The 24,326-nt window shown below is 51.8% G+C and overlaps 1 protein-coding gene across 3 annotated transcripts in view; it reads left to right on the forward strand.

Annotated features, from left to right (window-relative positions):
* The window catches only part of MTMR14 (myotubularin related protein 14), a 54,967-nt gene that overhangs the window by 12,008 nt on the left and 18,633 nt on the right, over positions 1-24,326 (forward strand). For all 3 annotated transcript variants that reach the window (XM_074957256.1, XM_074957255.1, XM_074957253.1), the window contains exons 4-16: positions 5,721-5,796; positions 6,896-6,956; positions 8,440-8,562; positions 9,298-9,371; positions 12,259-12,329; positions 13,476-13,550; positions 16,642-16,708; positions 17,889-17,974; positions 18,426-18,502; positions 18,792-18,828; positions 19,883-19,953; positions 20,787-20,836; positions 21,044-21,182. In XM_074957256.1, coding sequence (XP_074813357.1) covers positions 5,721-5,796; positions 6,896-6,956; positions 8,440-8,562; positions 9,298-9,371; positions 12,259-12,329; positions 13,476-13,550; positions 16,642-16,708; positions 17,889-17,974; positions 18,426-18,502; positions 18,792-18,828; positions 19,883-19,953; positions 20,787-20,836; positions 21,044-21,182 — 1,007 coding nt within the window. The remainder of the gene's footprint in view (positions 1-5,720; positions 5,797-6,895; positions 6,957-8,439; positions 8,563-9,297; positions 9,372-12,258; positions 12,330-13,475; positions 13,551-16,641; positions 16,709-17,888; positions 17,975-18,425; positions 18,503-18,791; positions 18,829-19,882; positions 19,954-20,786; positions 20,837-21,043; positions 21,183-24,326) is intronic.

A 24,326-nucleotide genomic window follows, 5' to 3' on the forward strand; every position in this document is an offset into this window, starting at 1 on the left:
TGATTTCACCCAGACTGAGCTGGTCTCCCGGACCCATGGGGCCAGCTCTCCCATGGCCTGAGGAACTGGCCTCCTCATCAGTGCTCCCTCCCTGTCCTTCTACAGCAGCTAGGTGCTGGGAGCATCCACAGGAAGGTCAGCCCCTTCCCTCCTTCAGTACGGGACCAGCACCCTGCTGGTGGCACTGCCTGCTCAGGACTCTCCTGTAGAGGAACTGGAGGAGGGTCCTCATTAACAACCCTTAGTCTCGTCTTCGTCATCTGATGCGGCAGAAGTAACTGAGCCTACTTCTCTCCTCCCGTGTCCCCTGATGCTTTCAGAGCTCAACAACCCCTGTGGAGGAGAGGGACTGCAGCTCTGGATAGCCAACCAGGAGAGGTGCAGGGAAGGTCCCAGAGGCTAGTGGATGTTTTAGCCTCTGCAGGCCCTCTGGGGTAGCTCTCCCGAGTAGTGAGGCTATCCTGGAACCTTTCAGGGGTTTGTGGCAAACCCCATCTTCCCTTCCTTTCGCTGCTAAAAGGGTGGAGAGGAAATACTATGTCCCTTCACACGGATGTGAGCAGTTCTACACCCACCCTTGCGCACGCTCCCTGGGCGTTGCTGCTGCCAATGAAAGAGAGAGGCAGGGACACCAGGCCTCTGCTCTGAAGGGAAAGGAGATAATGCTGCCCGCTTCTTATTTACAATGTCACTAGAAAGTGAGAACAGGAGTTTGCATGGGACTTTTGTAGTCAGCATGGCAAGGTATTTACATGCCAGATATGCTAAACATTCGTATGCTCCTTCATGCTTCAGCCACGATTCCGAAGGACATGCTTTCATGCTGCTGATGTTCATTAAAAAAATAGTGCATTAATTAAATTTGTGACTGAGCTCCTTGGGGGAGAATTGTATATCCCCTGCTCTGTTTTACCTGCATTCTGCCATATATTTCATGTTATAGCAATCTTGGATGACTGCTCATGTTGTTTGATTTACGAACACTGTCACTGTCCATTTGACAAAATGCAAAGAAGGTACCAACATGAGATTTCTAAAGATAACTACAGGATTCGACCCAAGGTTTAAGAATCAGAAGTGCCTTTCAAAATCTGAGAGGGACAAGGTGTGGAGCTTGCTTTCAGAAGTCTTAAAAGAGCAACATTTTGATGTGGAAACTACAGAACCTGAACCACCAAAAAAGAAAATCAACCTTCTGCTGGTGGCATCTGACGCAGATGGTGAAAATGAACATGCGTAGCTCCACACTGCTTTGGATCGTTATTGAGCAGAACCCATCGTCCGCATGGACGCATGTCCTCTGGGATGGTGGTTGAAGTATGAAGGGACATATGACTCTTTAGCGCATCTGGCATGTAAATATCTTGTGATGCCAGCTACAACAGTGCCATGCAAATGCCTGTTCTCACTTTCAGCTGACATTGTGAACAAGAAACAGGCAAGCATTATCTCCTGCAAATGTAAACAAACTTGTTTGTCTGAGCGATTGGCTGAAGTAGGACCGGGTGGACTTGTAGGCTCTAAAGCTTTACATTGTTTTATATTTGAATGCAGTTATTTTTTGTACATAATTCTACAGTTGTAAGTTCAACTTCCATGATAAAGAGATTGCACTACAGTACTTGTATTAGGTGAATTGAAATATACTATTTTTGTTTTTTACAGTGGAAATATTTTTAATAAAAATAAAGTGAGCTACTGTACACTTTGTATTCTGTGTTGTAATTGAAATCAATATATTTGAAAATGTAGAAAACATCCAAAAATATTTAAATAAATGGTATTCTATTAATGTTTAACAGTGTGATTAATTGCAATTAACTTTAATTGTGCGATTAATCACGATTAATTTTTTTAATTGCTTGTCAGCCCTATTATTTTCACATAGCAATTCACCAGAGCCACTGAAAATTTCTGAGGTTCATGTTCAACAAATTCTCCTACCAATCTGCAGTACTGCCTTTTGGACTGTCAGTAGCCCCTCGCATATTCGTGAAATGTGTGGCTGTAGCAGCAGCATTCCTGCAAAGGTTGGGAGTCCACGTATTTCTTTACGTGGACGACTGGCTGGTCCAGGTCTCAGGTACTCTCCAGTGTAGCCACTATTTGTACCATGTTCGATGTGCTGGAGCTCCTAATCAGTAGAGAGAAATCCATTCTGTCTCCTGTTCAAAGAACAGAATTCACTGGGGGGTCCTGGACTCTACCAAGGCCAGGCTTTCCTGCCAGAGCCAAGTAGATCTAGAGGTGCCCTGTCACCACGGTTCAGAACAGCCTCAGTCTTCTAGGACGCATAGCAGCATGCACTTATATGAGGCAGCCTGCCAGAGCACTACAGGGTTGGCTAGCCATGGTGTACTCATCAGCTCGTCTTTATATAGGCCTGCTCGGGTCTTGTCCTCCCTGTACTAGTGGGTAGAACATACGAACATCTGTGGGGAGTTCCCTTTGCCCCTCCACTGCAGACTCTCACCCTAGTCACAGATGCATCAGATATAGGTTGAGGAGCCACTTAGGTCCTTGTCAGACTCGGGGCCTTTGGTCTCTCCAGGATCTAAGTCTCCATATAAATATCAAGGAGCTCTGGGCCATCTGTTTGGCTTCTATGGCATTCCTTCTGCATATCGAGGTGGAATTTGTTGTTACTCATGGACAACACAGCAGCCATGTTCTGTGTAAACGAGCAATGGAGGGTGGAGTGTAGAAGGAGGTTTGTCAAAGTTATGCCAGGAGGCGATCCTCCTTTGGGATTTCTGCATTGCCAGTTCCATCAGTCTGAAAGCTGTGTACCTTCTGGGAGTTCTAAACGTCTGGCCGACCACCTGAGCAGGTTGTTGGCAGGTCACCATGTGTAGTCTCTTCGACCAGATGTATCCAGGTCCATTTTCCAGCAGTGGGGAACTCCCCAATATGGTTGCAACAAGAGAAAACAAAAAAGTCATCTTTGTTGTTCCCAAGCGGGTCACAGCCCAGGTTCACTGACAGACGCTTTCCTCCTGGTCCGGTTGAGAGGCCTGCTGTATGCTTTCCCACCGGTTCCGCTCCTGCTCAAAGTCCTATCGGAAGTCAAGCAAGATACCGCACACCTTATTCTAAGAGCCCCTGCATGGCCCTGTCGACACTGGGACTAGTAGAATTGAAAACCACTGATCAGACCTCCGCTGCCACTCCCAAGAGATGTGAATGTGATCTCCCAGGGCCATGGCCACTTCCCTCATCCTAGCCTTTAAGCCCTGCACCTGACTGCTTGGATGCTTCATGGTTGACTACCCCAAATGAGTTTGCTCTCAGGGGGTGCAGGAAGCCTGCAACTACGTTAAGTAACCATGCTAAATAGAAGGGGTTTTCTGTCTGGGCCATACAAAGTGGCACGCCTCCTGTCTCAGGCTCCAAATTGCCATTATCGTGGACTGTCTTTTGTTTCTGAGCCAGGAAGGTTAGCTCATAGTTCCATCACCATCCACCTGGATATCATCTCAGCTTTCCACCCTCCTGTGGATAACCAATCAACTTTTTCAAACCCTATGTCCATCAGATTTCTAAGAGGTTTTCACAGATTATACCCACAGGTTCATAGCCCAGTTCCACAGTAGAGTTTAAATGTGGTGCTAGAAAAGTTGATGGGTGTCCCCCCTTTAGGCCACTAGCAAGTTGTTCTCTCTTATCTGTCTGTGAAAGTGGGTTTTCTGGTTGCTATAACCTTGGCCAGGAGAGATGGGGAGCTGAGAGCTTTAGTATCAGAGCCTCTCTTTACAACTTTCCTGAGGGGCTAGGTTTTCCTTCGACTGCGCCCTAAATTCCTGTCTGAAATGGTTTCTGAATTTCACGTGAATCAAACGATTTATTTCCTGACTTTCTTTCCAAAGCCCCAGTTGAGTAAAGGGGAAGAAAATCTCCATACTCTAGATGTTAGAAGAGCTTTGGCTTTTTATTGGATTGGATTAGATCTCAGCTCTTCGTCACCGTGTCAGACAGAGTAAAGGGCCCCCCAGAGGGTCTCTGCCTGTATTCATTTATGCCACTGATTACTCAGAGGTGGAACATCAGGTGAAGTGATGGCTCACTTGACCATGTCACAGGCAGCTTTTGCAGTCTTTCTGGTTTGTATTCACTGTCTGATGTTTGTAATTTGGCAACCTGGTCAGCACGCCATGCATTTGCATCTCACTCGGCCATCTCCCATCAATCTAGAGGCAATGCCAGATTTGGATGAGTGCTCCTACAGCTTTGAGTAGACTCCAAGCCCACCTCCAGCTTAAACCGCGTGTGAGTCACCTACAGTGGAACAGATGTGAGCAGTCACTTGAAGAAAAAACGGTCCCTACCTTTCCATCATGGTGGTTCTTCGAGACATGTTGTACATGCCCATTCCACAACTCTCCCTCCTTCTCTCTGTCGGAGTCTTACCCGGGCAGGGAAGGAACTGAGGGGAGTTGGGGACAGTGTGGTCCTCTGTAGCTGCATGCAGTGGTGTGAGGCACAAGAGGGCGCTCAAGCTGCCCTGACAGGTGCTGTGGAGGGAAAATCTCCAACTGTACATGAGGTGCACGTTACTATTTAAAAATTCTGCACACGACATTTTAAAATTCTGCCAATTTTGTCAAAATCATATGACATAATCACACCAGTTTCAGTTACTTTGGTAATTTATTTCAAAATACCTGCCAGCAAGTATGTCTGAAACAATGAAGTGAGCTGTAGCTCACGAAAGCTTATGCTCAAATAAATTGGTTAGTCTCTAAGGTGGCACAAGTCCTCCTGTTCTTTTTGCGGATACAGACTAACCCGGCCGCTCCTCTGAGACCTGTCACAATACAGACACACACAAAAATTCTCCCAGGAGAAGAGAGTTAAAGAAACCCCTATGACAACCCAGTTTCTGTTTCTTTGCCACCTTCCTCTTTCCCCCCCCCCCCAACCCACCCAGAGCCCAGCTGAGGCCCCCCCAGCCCAGACACTGCCCTCTCCTTCCCTCAGGGCACGCTGGGAAGTGCAGCGGCCAGGAACACACTAGCGGCCCCCCCCCCCCCCCACACACACACACACAGTGTCTTCTATGTAAGAGCTGGGCTCTGCCAGATCCAGCAGCCCGCAGTGGCGGCTAGCAGCATTGCAGCCCATTTCTATGTGGGTAAAGGAAATTCTGCGCTCACAACGTTAATTTCTGCCAAATTCTGCATTGCGCGGTGGCACAGAATTCCCCCAGGAGTAGCACATGCACCTACAGTGGAAGGACGTGTGTGGTACAACTCGAAGAACTATGTTAACGGTCTTCTGGCTCATTATGTCTTACCTGAAATACCAGTGGCTAGGATACTGTCATGTGGACTTTGCTGGCCCTTAAGAACGAGTGAATCGATGTCATCAGTTGTTGGGTGGGGGGGAGGGTAGTGAGGTAACGATTGGGAAGATCAGGTTCAGCCAGTATGTTATCAGAACTCCAACATGACTAATTTAGTGAGACTGAGGAAAATACAGGCACTAGAGGTCAGAAATGTGGTAAGAAATAACTCTGAAATTCATCTGGAAAATACACAAGCTAATGAAAAATAATCCAGACCATAGAGACTCAGTTCCAGGGAGAAACCTGGGAAGTGAGAATGATGAGATAGAGGGCTCTCAGTGGACAGAAACAAGGCATGAGCTTTCAGTGTAAACGGGCAGAAGACCTGCAGAGGAATACAATTTTTATAAGTAGTTAATAACGACATTTTCTCCAGCATGTTTGTAGGTCCGCGACCCTGGCTGGATGGGGAGAACTGTATGGACGTACTGGGTACAACTACATTTTCTCAGGTAAGTGCGGAAGCATATATACTTGAGTGGCTATTCAGTGCCTGAAAATCAGTGTGAATATAGCACCTGTGCATATTTGGGGGTGGGTGTGTGGGCCAGTATGTAATAATCCCTGTCTGGTATGGTACCACCTGGAATATGGTGTCTGTTTCTGGGCTCCTGATTTCTAGAAAGGTATTGACACAGTTGAGAGATCAGTGAATAGTAGCAAAAAATGTTTGGGGGATGGAGGGGGTGACTTATGGAGATCAAAAAGGAGGACTTGTGGCACCTTAGAGACTAACAAGTTTATTTGAGCATAAGCTTTCGTGAGCTACAGCTCACTTCGTCGGATGCATTCAGTGGAAAATACAGTGGGGAGATTTATATACACAGAGAACATGATGAATGCATCCGATGAAGTGAGCTGTAGCTCAGGAAAGCTCATGCTCAAATAAATTGGTTAGTCTCTAAGGTGCCACAAGTCCTCCTGTTCTTTTTGCGGATACAGACTAACACGGCTGCTACTCTGAAACCTGTCATTATGGAGATCAGTATATCTAGCTTGGTTAAAGGGTGGCTGGCGGGGAGCATTGATCTGCAAATATTTGAAGGGTGTTGTCACTAAAAGGGTGAAAAACTTGGTGTACTACATGGAATGGAACTAGGAATAAGGGCATAAAATCTAGGTTTAGGATTGCAACTCTGGTAATGGCAACATGTATTAGTCTGTGAGAGTCTCAAGGGAAGTGGCAGGAGCCCATAACCTGGATCTTCTAAAACTAGACTGGACAAAACACTAGTGAGCGTGGCTAATTTTTCTGCCGTAGCTGCCAGAGAATGGTTCTGTGATCTAATGGCATCTTTCCACTCTGGATTCCATCCTGGAACAGACCTGCCTGGGTTGTCTAAACCCTTTCTTGCTCTCATGAAACTGATGGGCTGGGTGTGTGGGACAGTGGGGTTGTTTCTGGCTGGAGATGGTCACAGCTGAGAACTCTTTTAAGTGAGGTGACAAAGCCAACTTGTAACCCACTTGGATGGGAAGTGGGAGAGAAGCTGGAGTTGTTATGCAAGCCTTGGCCACTAATGCATGGTCCCTGCTGTGGCTTCCCTGCAGGGGGCTCTGATGATCCTTGGGCTGATACCGAAGACCTTTCAGAAGAAGACTCTGCGTTCAGGTCTGTATGTGGTATTTGGGTGGAGGGAGAGGAGTTAAGAGCTGATTGGCTAGTTCAGTCTCTGAATTTCCAACTCCTTCCTGTCTAAACTGAACTGTGGGCGCAGTGTGGGGTCACTGCAGGCTGTGGGCTCTTGTTTGCCTTGTTCATAAAGATGAGCCCTTCAGAAAGTCTCAGCGTGTAGGTACAAAAACCTAATGTGCTAGCTAAAACCTAATGTGCTAAAACCTAATGTGCTAGCACACTGGGGCCAACTAGCTCCCTAAAGCTGCCCCATCTCCCACTGGAGGCTGAGAGGGGGAGGGACTGGGGCAGGCAGATCCCAAGTCATTAAAGAGGCTCCTAAAGTACGCAGAAGTGGTACTTCTGGGTCTACGAGATGTATAATCCAGACCAAGGAGAAATGGTTCTGGACATCTGCTTAGAGAGGAACAGGCTGCATATGTGACTGCAGCATGGTGATGGTTTGGGGCAGGAAGAAGGACACTGAAAGTAGCACCGTTCTGCCTGCCTGCCAAACTGCAGCTGATGTACCTGGAAGGGAAATCCTGCCGAATTGAGACTCGGTGGGTGGGAGAGGCATGTGGGGTCAGCAATGCAGAAAGACCTATGGGTGTTGGCGAACAGAACTAGACAGGTTCACAGCACAATACGGCAACAAAGTCAGTGTGACTCTGAGCTGTATAAACGAGGCATCACGTTCGCACTGTTGGACTTGAAGCAGGAATGAATTCAAGTAAGTCCTAGGTCTGTGCTGAGCAGGAGGTCAGACCAGTCTATCAGGAGTACCATCTGCCTGTAACATCTGTGAATCACACCAGGAAGTGGCTCGCCCCTTTCTTTCCAGCTCTTGTTAGGCTATGGCTTGAGGACTCCATTCACTTCTCCACACTGGGGTTCTGACGCTTGCATGTTATAGTTACGTGGAACAGGCTGCTTGTAGCAGCCTCAGAAAAGGGCAGGAATGCAGGCTCTGCCTCTGCAGATGGGATAGCTCCAGGGTGTAAACTGGCTTTCGGTCATCCAGGAGGATCTGCTTTTTGAGCGTGTCCAAGTCCATGGGGGAAAGGCCTCCAGCCCTTGAGGAACTGAGGCCTGCTTTTCTTGCTTGGTGCTGTGCACTTTCTCTCAAGGATAAGTACATCACAGAAAGTCACACCGGTTCTGATGGCTCTTCTGAGATTCTGCCTAATTACTTGTTATAAAATTAGCCCTTTAACCCCTCTGAGTGCTCAGTGAGCAGCTGGGCAGTCGTTGTAGGAATGAATGGCACCAGCCTGCTTCTTGGTTGCAGGGTTCTGCTGAAGGGGTCTGAAGGCATTCCTGTGGTGTAGGGTAGGAGAGCTCTGGGCAGGGCAGCTTGAGTGCCACTAGTGGAGTGCTGCTTCAGCAAGTATAATCCAGGCTCTCTGCAGCCCAGGAAGGAAACTGAATCTGTCTGACTGGCCCTGAGAATCTTGCCTTCTCTTGTACCTTGTTGCAGAAATGCAGACTCCCAGCTGTTTGACAAGGTCAGAGGACATGACATCAAGCTGCTTCGATACCTGTCTGTCAAATATATCTGTGACCTGATGGTGGAGAACAAGAAAGTGAAGTTTGGCTTAAAGTGAGTATGGCGTCCTTTGCCCATATGTGGGCTTTGGAATGGAGCTGCTGTTTAGATTGTGCAGACCAGCGACTAAAGCAAGCACAAAAGTCTGACTTCCCCTAAGTGCATTCCAGAAGGAGTTCCTAGATCCCTCATGGCAGGGCCTTCTAGAGATGTTATCCAGACATTCAGCAAGTGCCTTAAAGTGAAACCCCAGTGGTATACAAGGCCATACATCAAGGTCCTCTCTTCCGTACCCAAGTCAAGCATACTAGTACCTTTGTGAAGACCATGGTAGCTGCTTAACTTTGTCATCTTCTGCAGTCACAATAGGTTCCTGTTTGTCCTATGGCTTCTCTGAGTAGGGAGTGAGTGGGTGGATGTTCTGATCCATGGGGCACAATCCCCCATGGCATCACAGCTGTGATGCGACTTCCTCCTGTGGGGCTAGTTGGTGCGATGATCAGGAGACTCATTTTTGAGTGGGGGCATCCTTCCAGTCTGTGGGTGGATGAGTGACTGGGAATGCCTCCCCTGGGATTCAGCTGAGCTGAGGGTGTAACTGTCCGTGAGCTGAACTCTTACTCCACAACCCACAACTGGAGTCAGGGCTCTTCTGTCATGTAGCACTGTAGGAGGAATTGCTTGGCTAGGCAGATTCTTCTAATAGGTCAGATGGAGTGCTCTCCTGCCCTCTGGGAGTTAGTGCCTTTGTGTTGAATGCACTAAATACATGCACCGTTCTCTTCTCAGTGTGACGTCTTCCGAGAAAGTGGACAAAGCTCAGCGCTATGCCGATTTTACCCTCCTCTCCATCCCATATCCAGGTATAGGACTGATGTCCAGAGGGACTCCCAAGGGCCAGGTGACAATCTGCTGGTGGGGATTGGGAATTGTCTCTGTGTGTGGTGAAGCAACTGGGAGTTGCTGGATGTTTCTCTTTTTTTTCTCTGGAGGGGGAACTCCTCTCCTGAGGGCAGCAGGGGAGGAACTAGAGGATGCAGCCAGCACCAATCTGCGTTGAGCCCTCCTTGTGGTGGCAGAAGGGTCTCCAGTGCAGGGAGGAGGTCCCAGAGCTGTAGCTGGGTTCAGAAGCTTCCTCTACATATCCAGCCAGGGTATTGCAGCCCCACCCCAGGTTGCATGCTTGGGAATTTGCCATGGAAGCCGCCTTTTGTCGCAAAAAGATTTTTAAAATGTTTCTGGTCTTTGTCATTCTGAAGAGAACTGCCATGCTGTGTCTGCAGTGCAGTGCCCCGAGACTGCCAACTGGTGTGAACTGCTCCGATTGGCCGTGCTGGTTGTGTTAGCTCTGGAGCACAGTGAGGGCCCTTGTCAGTGACTGGTTAATGCTAATCACCTAAACACAAACGGCGGGGCTCAGCCTGCCCATTGGTGCTGGATTCAATTACATGGCTGAGTGTACAGAGAGTGAGATGGCTGCTTTCCAGGGGGAAGGGAGGGATTCTCGGGGTTCAAGGCTCCATCCCCCTGCTCCTGCCCACAAAGGGTGGGGGGGGTGAAAGGGAGATTCATTCCCCCTATTGCAAAGCCTCAGCTGCCCCAGCTGCTGCTCCAAACCCAAACTGTCTCTCCCTCTCCTCTCCCTTGCCAGACCTCCCAGCGTGTCCCCCGATGTCCTACAGTGAAGGTGCAGATTGAGACAAAGACCAGGGACAAAAGAAAACTGGGGGGGGGGGGGCTGCATTAATATAAGTTATGTAAACTAAGCTACGTATCGAGTTTGCTATGCCACATAGTCAAGGTGCCAAGAAGTGAAGCCAATGTCGCTGGCTTCTGGGATTAGCTCCAAAAACATCTGTCTGCCACTTCTACGCAACTTGAGTACCTGTGTGTGCGACAGAGTTTAGGCTCAGCCATAATGTCCCCATGGCCAGGCCCGGTGGCTAATTCTGTGAAGGTCTTAGACAGAGGAGGGAGAATTGTACAGGAGGCTGTGAAAATGAAATGCTGCTGTTTTGTGGGGCCTGGCACACCCCATTTATAATAGTCACAGCAACATCAAAATGCTCCTTCCTCTCCTTGTGCCCTTGCAGCTGCTGCCCTTAACAGCTCCTCACTTCCATGCTTGAGCTTAATGTAACTAGAGTACCAGCCTCGCCTCTTTCAGAGTACTGCCTGATCACAGTAGTGGTGTGGAAGGAGAGTAATACTGTGCATTGCGTTAAGCCAGGTGCATATACACACAAGCTGAGCAACATGGCGAATGGGTGGTAAAACTCTGTGCAAATACTCAAATTTAGGTTGCATCACGAGTTGCATTGTAAGAATTTCAGGTTCTTAGCCTGGCTTGCTCTGATCTGGAGTTTCCAGAATGTAGTGAGCATGTGTGTTGAAGGAGAGGGGTCTGTAGATATGCTTATGCTCCCACAATTCAAATGGCTTCCTCTCATTCGCAGACATCTGATGTGCCCATCACTGCGGTACTTAAGTGCCAGTTCTCACTGCCATCACTCTGAATTGGCTCTCTGGACTTCTTTTGTTTAATGTTTGAAAAGCCCCCTTAACAACTCAACAAAATGTCTGGGAGCCTCTTACTGGGGTGGGGGGATTGGGTAAGCCATCATTTAAGCCAGATATAAGTTTTCTATTAAAAAAAAAAAAAGCAATGTCTTATCTTTTTTGGTTCCTTGAATGAGAGCTCTCTGGGGCAGAGACCATCTTGTGTGCAGTGCCTAACACAGTGGGGCCATGATCCCTGATTGGTTTCTACTCACTACTGCTGTACAAACAGTGGTTCAGAAGAGCTCCTGCCTGGGGCAGTGTGGTCTGCTGGAGTCTGCAGACAGCTGTTAATGCTGCTACGCAGAGCTTTGCCCAGCAGCAGGAGGTTGAAGTGACTCTCTCTGCTTGGTTCTGAGAATTCTGGGCAGTAGTGACCTGTGCAGGTGGCAGCAGAGTAGTAAGGTGGCTCATAGGAGAAGAGGTCCCAAAAAACATAGGCTGTAGGAGGTGTGGGCTAGTGGGTTTCCCCAGTCCACAAGGCTCTGGGGAAAGAGAGAGAGGTCTCTTTCCCTCCCAACAGTCAGTGTGTACCAAGGGTTTACACTGACCAAACATGGGGTTGTCTGAAACTTGTTGGGCTTCCCCCAGGGCATTGCCTCTGGACCTGCTCGTGTGGGTGGGGACTCGGTGCCCCACTTCCCTGTGACGAGCTGGCTGGCAGTCACTGGTGTGCTCCTCAAGTCCTATTGGAAACACTTACCAAGGTACTCCTGTGAACACAGCACATGTGCCACGTCCGCTGACCTCCCCTCAGGTCACTGCAGGTGTGGGGCTCTGGTGCTCAGTGGCAGAGGACCTCTTTCCTAGTGTGTCAGGGTCCTTCAGTCCTGGCCTTCCCCCAGGGCTCTGCTGAGGCACCTGCTGGGATATCCTGATACAGCCTTGTGCTGGTCCTGGGAGCTGGGGCTCACTCTGTGAAATGTGCCGTTTGGGAAGGGAGGAATATCAGGGTGTCTCAAGCTCCAGATGTGCTCAGTCTTTGGTGTTTGCTTTCTCTGAGTCAGTGCTTTGGATCATTGCTGCACGCTGGGCTGATTGCTGCTCTTTAACTCCTACAGACATACTGCTGCTGATTCACTTGATGCTCTGGGGCCTCTGGCTCCTGAGCTAAGGCTGCCAGTCCCAAAGGGGCTTTTGCTGCTAGTGATCAGTTGTCTGCACTGTCATTCATTACCTCTTCTCTTGCAGGCTGTGAATTTTTTAAGGAGTACAAAGACCGGGATTACAGAGCTGAGGGTCTCGTATTTAACTGGAAGCAGGTACCAAGATCTTTCTGACTGGGTAGCTCTCGGGTCTGTTATGTCTGGCAACTGAATTTGGACTTTCAAAATAGCAGGTGAAGTCTGTGCTTCCTCCCTGGCACGGGAAGGGAATCAGCAGCCCTCAAACCAAACAAATGGAGGGCATCTCTGAACGCTGACTCCTTAAAGAGCAGCTCAGGCCAATGGTCCAGCCTCCTATGGCAAGTGTGGTGTTCTGGTGTCCTGGTATCCAGCAACATGATGTCATCATGTAATAGATGTCCTCTGTATTTACTTTGTCTGTCCTTCATGGGAGGATGGGACAGGCCTTGGGGACCCTTGAACTCACCTGGCTGTACTGTAATGCTTCTCTCTCTCGTGGGGCAGACAGAGCTTAACAGAAGTGATGTAGTCTGTCCTGGATGCTGGCCGTGCAAGGAGAATGGGAAGGAATGCCTTGCAGCTACCGGTCCTGGTGTCTCCTATTTTGGAGAAGCATGCTGCAGAGCAAGGGGAATGTGGGCGTGAGAGCGTGAGGGAAGCTGTGTGTTGGGGTCTGGTAATAACCCAAGTCATGAGAATTTCTGGGGTGGTGGGCGGCGGGCAGCACGTTATGATGTGTGGAGTATCTGTGGGAGCTCCTCTGTACTGTATGGGGAAAGAATATGCTGCTCTCTTCAGGGGAATGGCTTCTCAAAGCTGAAATATTTCCAGTCTCCAAGCACTGTGCAAGGGCATCACTTCTTCATTCAGAGTGCTGAGCGACACTGCAGACAGCTGGTTTCAGCTCTCAAGCAGCCTGTGTTCTTGGGTGGGTGTGGCTCTGGGACAGCTCTGCAATGGAGAACTCTTGGAAATGGCTGGCGGCTGCTTTGTCCCCAGCTTTCTCCTCTCCTGATCGGGGAAACAGTCACGGTGCATGCCAGTCACTCCAGCAGGTTATAATTGTTCACCTCACTGCATATGTCCCCATCCAGAAACAGTCGTGCACTGGTAGAATCCAGAACAGGAGAAGTGATCAAATCACTCCACAGTTTGTGCTGCTGGGCCCTGTTCTGCTAGAAGCATTGTTCGTCTCTTGCTGTTTTGCTGTCTGTAACTAGTTACCTCCCAATGGCTTCTCTTCAGTAGTACTCTGTGATTGACTGAGGTGTCTCTTTGCAGGATTACGTAGATGCTCCATTAAGTATCCCAGTGTCTCTGACCCGGTCTTTGAACATTGACTGGAGCGAGTACCAGGTGAGGAGTGGGGCGCTCACTGGTGAATTCAGAGTAAGGCCAGAAAAGGCCATTCTGGTTCTCTAGTCTGTCCTCTTGCATGGCGCAGGTTGTGCAGCATCACCCAGTGAGTCTAAGTGGCAGGTTGAACTGCATGCTCTGCTAGGATGGCTCCCTGGCAGCAGAGGCCTGCGAGTAGGAACACGCCTGTCACGCAAGCACTCAGATCATGAGGCTGTCGCTCCTTGTATCTAAGAGCAGGGAACTGCACGTACAGAATGAGCCCCTCTCATCACTTCAGGGGAGGCAGTTCCATCCAAAATGCCACTGCCAAATCCTTTCCTGCCTTTGCTTCCAAGCACGGCCCTCCAGGTCTCCTGCCCCCTCGGTGTTGCTTCACTGGGGTCCTCGCATCTGCTCTTGCTCTTACCTTCAAAGTGTGTGTGCTTGCGTGGCCTCCTTTTGTGTCCCCGCCACTCTTCCAATGACGCCAGCCTCCACTTCCTTTTCTTTTCTCTCCTGAGCATCTCCATGCTGTCCTGTGTGCACGGAATCACCTTGTGGAATCATCCCTCCACCTTTGTCTGGTCTAATCACTCCAATACCCCCTTGCAGCATTGCCTAGAAAAGCAGCTGACTTACACCCACAAACCAGAAATGTCACTAACATGGGGCATTCCTGGCCTCAGCCATTTTGCTTGCATGCATAGGTACCATTGCAAATTAAACTGGGCAGTGGGGAGACAGCAAAATGGCTGCCTGTTTTCTAGATGGGTTCAAAATCTCCAGAGAAATAGGCAGTTCTGTTCTAATATGCCTCATTTTGTTACGGGCCCTCACATACGGCTAACAAGGCCCTTTTTAGATTTGAAAACTACATTCCTCAGTTTCAGAGTAGCCAAATAGTAGCTGCAGTAAATTACCCAATCCTAGCTATACAGGCCTAGCTTGTGTAGGCTCACAGGGTTGGTTTGTGCAGTTATGCATGTGAAAGGAACTTGAGACCTGGCTTCTCCAGATGGGCCCACAGAGAAGGTGTTCCCGTTTGACTGATTGCTGAAGCGATGACCCCTCCTGCTCCATAGAGCCCTCAAGGTGCTATTGTTCAGTGTGGTGATGGCCTGCGAAGGTGGTGTACATACAAGTGATTGTAAAATACATGCCACGCTATCACGTCTCTGGCATAGCTGGCATTTCATCCTGTTATATTGATGCATCACCAGCAAAAAGCAAAATCTGGGCCAAAAGCTCTGTAAATGCCGAGTATTGCGCGCACACCCTACCGCGCTCGCTAGACACTGCCAGAAGGAGCATGCCTTCCATGGCACTTCTGGACAGATTTCACTTACTACTGAAAGATTCTTAGCCAGGGCTTCTTTCTTTCTGCCCTTCACGGAGCCAGGTGAGTCAGTGCTCTTGGTTCAGACTGGCAGGGGTTCTGTAGTCGGTTCAGACTGGAACGTGGACGACTCTTCACCTGACCAGTGTGCTCCCCTCATTCACTGCTGCAGCAGCAGCCCGGGTTACCGCTGAGGCTCCCACGGCTTCCTTGACGCTGGCGTTTCCATGCTGCATTAGAGCACAGCGATACTGCAGGCTGTTCCACTTTGCTTCCTGACCTTCCAGAGCTCCCTCAGCCTCTCCGGTTTCCCATGGCAAGCTGTAGTGCGGAAGCGCCTGGCACGCTCCATCCTCCACTGCTCACCCTGGAGTACCAAGAGAGGCTCTCAGCCCCTCAGAGTTGGTGCCATTATTTGTCAAAGGATCAGCAACAAAAATATTAAAATACCAACATAAGCAACATGAATCAAAAGTAACCAGCAGTCTCAGAGCAGAGCCAGTGGGAGCACAGATGCCCTGGAGCACGGCTGGCTCTATTCATCAGAATACCGGATGACCTCTGGGAATTGCTCACCCCAGGTACCCTGACAAGACTGGAGGGAGAGCAGATGAAAGGCCCAGCCTAAAATGTTGGGAGGACATGTGCTCCTGCCGTCTAGGCATATGGTGTGTCCCTTTCCCCACTCATCTGTTTCTGAGAGTGCTGGCTTTGCAGAGCTGGGCACGTGTCTTTGGACGTCTGACCATCACCGGGCGCTTTCGGGTGCTGCTGCAGTGTTCTGACTTGCTGCTGCTGAAGCAGGGCTGAGAGGAGCCGCCTTTCATTCGAGGGCAGGGGGAGATTAGAAGGCTTGGTTGCCTGCACCATCCGTGCATTCCCACAATGCAGCCTTGCTGGGGTGGGGAGTGCAGGCTGCCACAGAGGCAGAGCCTCTTGCAGTCAGTCACCACTTGGTGGCCAAATGCCGATGGGCTGTGATCGTGCTAATAGGGCACTGGAAGGATTTTGTTTAGGGAGGTAAAATATCTGCTTCCCGTGTCCCTTTAGCATTTGAGCTCTCTGGATTTAGCCACCCTCCTGTGCTCCTGCTGGGAATGCCGTGGTTCCTGCAATCTGTTACCTGTCTGCGGAGCAAGGGGAGGGGGTCACTTAAGCTTGTCTGAGACTTGCAGGCAGAGCACTCCAGTCGCAGGGGAGACTCTCCTCACCACGGCATGCCTGAACCAGCACGCTCTGCAGCTGGAACACCACCGCTCAGTCACCTTTCCCCATATGCATTTGGGGCTTTGGCAGAAGTGGGTCGGCACCCAGCAGGGAGTTCATTGGCTCTGGGTCGTTGTTCTGAACATACTGTGGCTCAGGGAGAGCTCAGCAGAATGTCTGTATTTCCTATGCAGCTTGGCTCGCCCTGCTGTTGTGATGGCAAAATGGGTTCTGTGTCCTCCCTTTAGTCAAAAGAACCTGTTCTCGGCGGTTTGACCAGCCTCTTGGGGAAGTCCTGTGAGCAGCAGAATTGCTTTCATAGCCCAGCCCCTGGCCCCAATCTTTGTCTTGTCTGCAGGGTCTCCTGGATGGCACGGCTGGCACCTTGGCACGCCAGTGGGAGGCTGGGTAGGGAGTGGGAGGACTGCCCCCTTGGACATTGCCATGGGATTGTCTGAGCCCTAGCGCCCTCTTCCTGCACTCGGCCACAGAGAGAGCAGAGCAGGCTCCCTATGCTGCAGGGCAGTGGTTAATTGTATGAAGGGCCTCACCTCCTGTTCTCCACAGAGCTGGGACCTGGTGCAACAGACACAGAACTACCTGAAGCTGCTGATCTCACTCATCAATGGGGACGGTGAGATTTGTTCCTTCTCTGCACTCCCAGCTGGCTCTGTGGCCAGAGCTTATGGGACTTCTCCAGGGCATTTAACACTGCTATTGGCCAGGCCTTGTAGAGAATCTGACTCTTTCTCTTCCTGCCCCTTGTGGGGTGTTGTCCTGGACTTCAGTACTCAAAGGGGAGTCCTGTTACCCAGGAAAATCCCAACCCCTGGACGAGGCTTCTCCTCCCCCACTGGCAGTGTGGCTGATTATGTAAAAATTAGATTGTCAAAGGCCAAGGTCCCATTTTCCCCCAGCTCTGAACCTCCCTGGTGTGATGAGATGGGCTCCAAGTTACTTCAGTGCTTTTGCAAGCTGTGCACGAGGACTAGGGTTTGTAGATGCTGAAGGGAAAACCCTGCTATTCCTGTATTGCTGGGGCTGTTTCTCTGGGTGTGGCCTCAGAAGGGGCTCCAAAAGGGGGGTCTCCTTTTGTCTGTTTCCGTTTTCATTTTCATTTGCTTCTTGCCAAGCCCCTCAGCTGTGGGCTGGTGGCATGTAGATCTAGGGCAGCGTCAGACACTGCACCCAGCACGCACAGAGTTAGATCCATCCAATCTCTGCCAACGCCTAGGAGGAGCCAGGGGTGACTTAGCAGCCAAGTTGTGTGCTCCTGCCACATGGCACATGCCATGTGAACAGTCTGTACAATGGAGGTGGTGGTGGCCTGTTCTTGGCCGCTCTGCTCTGTGGAGATGTCATCACATCTCGGGGGTGAAAGGGGACCTGCTGCTCCTGGAGCTGAGGTCTAGCTCATTCAGACTGGGGAAAGGATGGAAATGTTCTCCTCAAGCAGACTTGGTGCTTTGACTGGTGAGGGGCTAGAGGCGGTATAACTGGGCGACTCGAGGCTGTGGGCAGGCTGTTGGTCCCCTGTCATGGGGATTCCTTACTCCTAGCAGCTGGGGAGACTAGGATCGCAACAGCTTGGCATGGCATGCTGAATCAGGGACCTTCCAAGTTCTTCATTCTGGAGACAGCCCTCTCCCAAGACGATGTTCTAGGTAGTAAGACCAGCTGTGCTCCTGCTTCCCTCCCCTGCAAACAGCCCTCGGTGCTGCATGGGGGTGGTGTGCAGTGAATCACAGATACGGTGCAAGTAATGCTCCATTCTCCTTACAAAGCTCTCTCTCTCCTTCCCGCCCCTGGAGCAGATGACAGCGGGCTCCTGGTACACTGTATATCCGGCTGGGACCGAACCCCTCTCTTCGTCGCCCTCCTGCGCCTCTCCTTGTGGGCTGTGAGTACGGAACGGACTTGTTGTGCCTTGGGGAGTGACCGCTTGGGGTGGCGGAGCAGCCATGTGACCCAAAGAGGGTGAAGAGCAGTCGCTGTTCCTAGCTACCAGGGCAGCGTCTGGAGAGGGGTGTAGGAATGGGCTCTGGAGGCACAGCCTGGCGTGCTGGCCTGTACTGAGGCCCAGTATTCCCAGGGGGCAAGGTAAGGCACCTGCAGCTTTGCATTAGGGCTGCATCTGCACTTGCAGCCTGACGAGAAATTGCTTTGGACATGAGATGCCATGTAATGGAGATGGGGGCTGGTCCGCACCTGGAGTGGGGCAGAGCCAGCTGGATGTCCCCCTGTGTGGTGCTGGGAGACACTCCTTGGCGATTCCCAGTGGGGCTTGCACCCTCAGTCCCAGTTCTAGTGGCTGCTGCATCCCTGAGGCTTCCCTCCTCTTTCCTTTCCAGGATGGGCTTATCCATGCCTCACTGGAGCCTGCGGAGATTCTTTACCTGACAGTGGCCTATGACTGGTTCCTTTTTGGGTAGGTTCACTGAGGGGTGCAGACACTGCCCAAGGGTGGGCAGGCTCTCAGAGGGGCCCTCTCGTGGTCGGGTTAGTGGGTGACCTGCTTGGGTTGAGGGGATGGTTTTCCTTAGGGGACTTGGCACATCTGCTTTGAGCTGCTTGCCGCCTTGCTTGGCGGGAGGGGCTTGTGCAGGTTCTGCCCAACGCCTGAGGCCGCTAGCTGTCCCCGACTGCTCATGGCCTGGTCCATCACTGCTCGTTCTCGTTCCTACTTTGTGATCTCCCTTCCCTTGCTCTCTTTCCAGGCACATGTTGGTTGATCGGCTCAGTAAAGGAGAAGAGGTGAGTGGCCCTGCAGGAGGCAGTAGGTGGGCAGGGTCTGAATGTAGTACTCTACCCACTAGGCAGCAGGCTCAAGGTAGCAGCAGTCTTTGCAGCTCAACGTCTCATTGACCTGGCTGGGTATCCATTGTAGCCAGGCCTTGGCGGTATTAGGACTGTACCTTGTGTCTGCTCCTTACTTCCATGAAAGAACGCTGTCCCAGGGCCCAAGGACTATATGTGGGTGGGTTAGATCTTGTAATCCCGACGTGTCCGCTGTCAGTAAGGGCCTTCCTTACCTCATCTCGGACAAAAGTGCCTGGAGACATAACGGTTTGGTTCAGCTCTGAGAAGGGACGTTTCAGGCTTCTGAATTCGGAGTGCTGAAACATAGTTAGTTGAGAAGTTGTTCACAAATTGGGTAGCTAAACCACGTGCCTCTCTTCCGGGCGCTTTGGCACCGGGGGGGGGTTCATAGCTGCTATTTAGCTGTCGGCTGGTGCACCACAGTCCTGAGACTTGTGATCCTTGCAGATAAGCTGTCCTGTTGCTGTCATTCTGGCAAGAGACGTTTGTGCCGGGTGGTGGGAGCCATGTGGGGCACAGCCAGATCAGAGAGCAGGCTGTGCCGTGATATTTGATGTTGGGGAGGTCACTGCTCTCCTGAGCGTCCCTATTTTTGGCAAGCTGCTGCTGAGTGACCCTCGCCCACTGGTGCTGCATTGGCAAGGATAGAGAAGCTGTCCTGGCCTTCTCGACTGGTGTGTGCCTGGGTTAGGAGCCTTCTGACATGCACTCTCCCAGCTGGCCCATTCAGAGGGCAAGGGAACCTCCCCTTGGTCAGGGAAGGGTGGTGGTGCCACACCTGGGGGGCTTCCACACTCCGATCCAGGGCAAGCCAGCAGAGGGTTCTGAAACAGAGGGCCCAAAATGTGACTGTGGCTAATGGTGGACTTTGGTGGTAGCTGTAGATGCACTGCTGCCCCCTCCCCTCAGCATCCTCCCCCCATTAAAATAAGAGGCTGCAGCCCCTGTGGATTTTTCTCAAGCTTCTCTTCTCTCTTCCTTTGCTCAGATTTTCTTTTTCTGCTTCAATTTTCTGAAGCACATCACCTCTGAGGAGTTCTCTGCTGTGACGCTGCAGAGGTAAGGAGCTTGCGCCGGCTGCTGCCTGGACTAGAGCCAAGCGACTCGTTAGTGCTGTTACCATGGGGAGATGGAAGCCCTCGTGTCCTGGCCCACTTTCCCTTAATTTATTCTGCACTCAGAAGGCTGAAGAATGGGGCCAAGGCTTGTGAGGTGCACACGTCACACTTGGAAAAGCTGCCCAGGCTGAAATGTGCTCTCCACTGAATGAAATGTCTGGGGGGGTCCATTAGCCCGGCTGAGCCGATGGCCGAGAGGGCTCTGACTCGCCTTCTGGCCCGCAGCAAGTCCCGTCTGTACTGCTGTAAGTCAAGGGCGTTGGGGGAGGAGAGATGGCTGAACAATAGCCCCTCGGTGTGTAGAGATGGCAGGAATCCAGCCCCTCCTGGGGGAGGCTTCTAACGACTTTAACTAAACCTCTCTGCATAGGGTTTTGCCGGGTCCCTCCAGGCTGCAGGAGCTGAGCGCTCTCCTCCCTTCCCAACCCAGCCGGGAGTGGGGGTAGAAGCATGTCCGTTACCATCACCCCAGCCAGGGACTGCTCCGTGTCGGCTCCTCATTCACTGCCCCCATCCCTGGAAGGGGAACACTGGGACCCACAGCACTGCAAACACCAGTTCTGTCGCGTGCCAGGCGAGCAGAGGGACAAGCCCCATTCTGTTTGCAACCTTTGGTGCCGTGACGGAAGGCAGAGGGCGTGAGGGCTAGGGACAGGTCGAGGGTCAGTTAGTGCTCTGGGATCCCCTCTTCGATCTCCTGGCCTGGCCTGGCAGGATGGCAGCGGACAACCCCATGGCTCTGATCCTGTGTAACTGTTTCCTTTTTCGCCCCAGGAGGAAGAGCCTGCTGCCTGGGTTCACTGTGGAAGAGATCTGCATGCTCAGTGAGTGCTATCCCAGAGCGCTGGCCACTCCCCTGAGTGCGCGTAAGGAGCTCAGGGCTGAGTGGGTTTGTGGGGGAAGTGCCACGAGGTGTTTGCATGAAGTCCTTGGACACCAGCAAGGGATTGGGATGGGAAGTAGGATGGGGACATGGCTAATCAAAGGCTTCCAGGCTTGGCTTCAGTCTTCTTCTGTCTTCCTTCTTGCAGAGCAGAGGGATCGGGGCAGCACCACGAGCCTGAGCAGTGACTTCTCCTTAGTGCTGGAGAGTTCACCAGGAGCATCTGGGAGCTTCACCTCTGAGGTGGTGGAGCTGATGCCAGCTGGCGCGCAGACCCAGGCCGCTTGGTAAGAAGCCACCCAAGCACCTGGCCAGGGCATAGCAGGCAGGGGCAGGTTCGAGGTGTTGCCTTATGCCGTGCTCAGAAGGTGGCGTATTGAGCAGGGAGTTGCCGTCCCCTTGCTGAGCGCCCGCTCCATGTGGCACAGGCACCAGCAGGACACGGCGGAGAGAGAAGGAAGGAATTCGGCTGTGAGTAGTACTAACCCGGACCCGTGCTACAGAGCTCCAGGGCCTTCTGTTACAGCAGGTCCTGAGAATGCTCCTGCCATGAGGGGCTGCCTTGTGCTTCTGCAGGAGGCCTTCGCCTACAGCCTGGCCCATGATCTGAGGACAGAGCAGCTGCTCTGTTTGTTTCTGAAGTGCACTGAAATCACATCAAAGCCAGTTGTTTCGGGCAGTCTTGCCCACTGCGGAGCTGCGGGTCCGTTTGCCCCAGTGGTTCCATACCTGGAGTGGCTTTCTTACTTCCCATTAGTGACTCTGCATCTCACAGGGGACTTGGGTGAAGAATGGTCCCTCCAAAAGCAGGACTTCTTGGAGCAGTCCTCCCTCCCTGTGCACCCAGCTGGCATCTCCTCCCACTTCCGCAGTGTGGCGGTGCCAGCTGGAGCCGGGGTTAAGCCTGTACAGTGGCCTGCCCAAGCTAATAGCAGCCTCTGTAAAGCCAAGTGGCTGGCCTGGGGGCGGAAGCTGGCTAGACTGTTACTTACAGCTCTTGGAGATGGCTCCAAAAAGATTGCAAAACACTGACCACTTCTCCTGAAAAGTGACGGGAGAGAGTCTCTCCTAGGTCTGGTTACCCTGTGGCTGATATGAAGCCACAATGGTGAAATTGGGGTCAGGAAAGGGGGGGTATCTGGCAGGCTCATTGTTGTAGGGGCAGCTGGGTTTGGGGATTTTAGAGCCTTTCTCTGGGATTGCCCCTCTGAGTTTAATTTTTTTCTCTCCTCTCCCTAAACGCGAGCAGCAGTGCTATTTTGTGCTGCAGTTATTTTAAATTAAATCTGGGCTGTGCTTGGGGCGTCTGGAGACGCTCTGGGGGAGAGTAACCTGCGGCACGCTTCTGGCAGCCCAGGTTTCCTCACGCCTGGTGCAGTGAGATGTTTAACGAACCTGGGGACCATGAGAGCAGGGATGAGAAGCCTGAAACAGCGCACTTGTATACCTGACCTAGTGCAGGGTCACCTCTAACACAAGCGACTGGCTGTCCACCGCTACTCGACCGCGACAAGTACAAAGCAGCTCCCCCACCCCAGGGCTCTGGGTAATGGCCAGTACTTCATAGGACCCACAACGGTAGGCCACAGACTCAAAACCTGAATAGCATTGTTCGTCCCCCAGGCGCTTCCTGTTGAAGCAAAACATGGACTAGCCAGGATGCACTGGGAAAACTAGAGGAGGAAACAGCTGCTGTTCTTGTGGGGTTGACTCACACTTGTGTGTTTTTTTGCTTCGCTCACTTACTGTGGGTGCCGGGGGGCTGGGGCGTTGCTGTGGGTGCCAAACGATTCCACGTACATGCATTCTGCCAAACGCCAGGCGCTCCTTGCTTAGCTATACACGGAGATCCTTGCAGGTTATGCAGGGAGGAATGTTGGCAGAGCGTTGATGTGAGGTCCATAACACGCCGTTAGCGGCTGAGGTGTGGGACATCCTGAGACTTGGTCTACACTAAATGTTTAGATCAACATAAGTACTTGCTCAGAGGTGTGAAAAAACTGAACACCATCGCTGTGCCTGCCTCACCCCCAGGGTAGACACAGCTCGGTCGACAGAAGAATGCTTCTCAACCTAGCTACTGCCTCTCGGGGAGGTGAAGTTCCTCCAGCAATGGAAACCCTCCGTGGCTGTGACAGCAGCATTGCTGGGGCACCCCAGCTATGGCACGGTAGCCCCCATGGTGCAGACAAGCCCTTGGGGGGTGAAGGGAGGACATAGGGTTCTCCTCCTCTGTACAAAGAGATGGGTTTAGCTGTGGATTCTCTGCTGTCTTTGCTTGTGGTCTCTTTGGAAGCCAGGATGGCCACACTAGCTTGTAGGGGTCCTTGGATTTAAAACCTTCCTTCAGGGCTCTGCCTGCCCCAGTTCTTGTCACCATATGGGGCATTTCATGAGCTCTACTGGTTTGCACTGAAAACAACACTACAGTACCAGCAAGAGAGTAAGGGCTAGAGAGGGCTTTGGCCAACTGCTTGTCGTTTGGGAGAATGGAGCTGGCGCTCCTGCCAGAAAATCCTTGGTGTCTGAGGGGAACCCTGATTGACTTGCAAGGCTGGGGGATCAGTTCAGAACTCTCCCTTCGTGGGCAGGCATGTAAGGGAAGCAGTAATGGCTGTCAGCCGGGAGGCGGTGGTGGGCAGCAAACTGGACAGGAGTTTGGCATGTGGTCTGACTAGAAGAGGGGCAATGCAGAGACATGCCACCCAGGTAGGGAGAGCAGCCCTGTCTCGAGCTGTGATGCGGCTGCCCCCTGTCAGCAGGGGGCCCAAATGGAGGAATGTCAGAGAGGAGTGACCGTGATCAGAGGCCTGGCACGGCTGGCTGACTTGTTCTGTCCTCTCGGATCCCTCACCTCTGAGCTGCTTACACAGGTTTATTCCCCTGGATATGTCTACGCTGCTGTGAAACCCCCACCACTGGCCTGTGTTGGCTGACTCCAGCTCTCGGGGAAGTAAAATTGCAGCGTAGACGTTTGGGCTCAGGCTGCAGTCCAAGCTCTGGGTCCTCATGAGGAGGGAGGGGTCCCTGTGCCCAAATGTCTACACCTCAATTTTACAGCCCCGCAAGCTGAGTCAGCTGACACGATCCAGCTGCGAGTGTGTCATTGCAGTGCAGGCGAACCCTTCATGACAGCACTGCACGCAGCTATGGGCGTTCACTGGAGAATTGCCATTCGACTGGAGGCGTCTTCCCCAGAGACGTGCTGGGAGGCCTGGCGCTTAGGGCATTTTAAAATGAGATGGGGCAGGACATTAGGATGGTCCCGGATGGGCCGATCCTGCCCTGGCCCCTAGGCGATGGGCCGAGGTGGCCTCTTGCTCCCTCTCTTCTCTGACGTGCCACACTCCAGAAGTGTGAGCTGGCTCGGGGGGGCAAGAGCTCAGCAGATGCTGGGGGCAGGGCACATCTGTCTGGCAGACTCTGCTGGT

The sequence above is a fragment of the Natator depressus genome, chromosome 7, assembly GCF_965152275.1.
Source record: "Natator depressus isolate rNatDep1 chromosome 7, rNatDep2.hap1, whole genome shotgun sequence".
Taxonomy (NCBI): Eukaryota; Metazoa; Chordata; order Testudines; family Cheloniidae; genus Natator; species Natator depressus.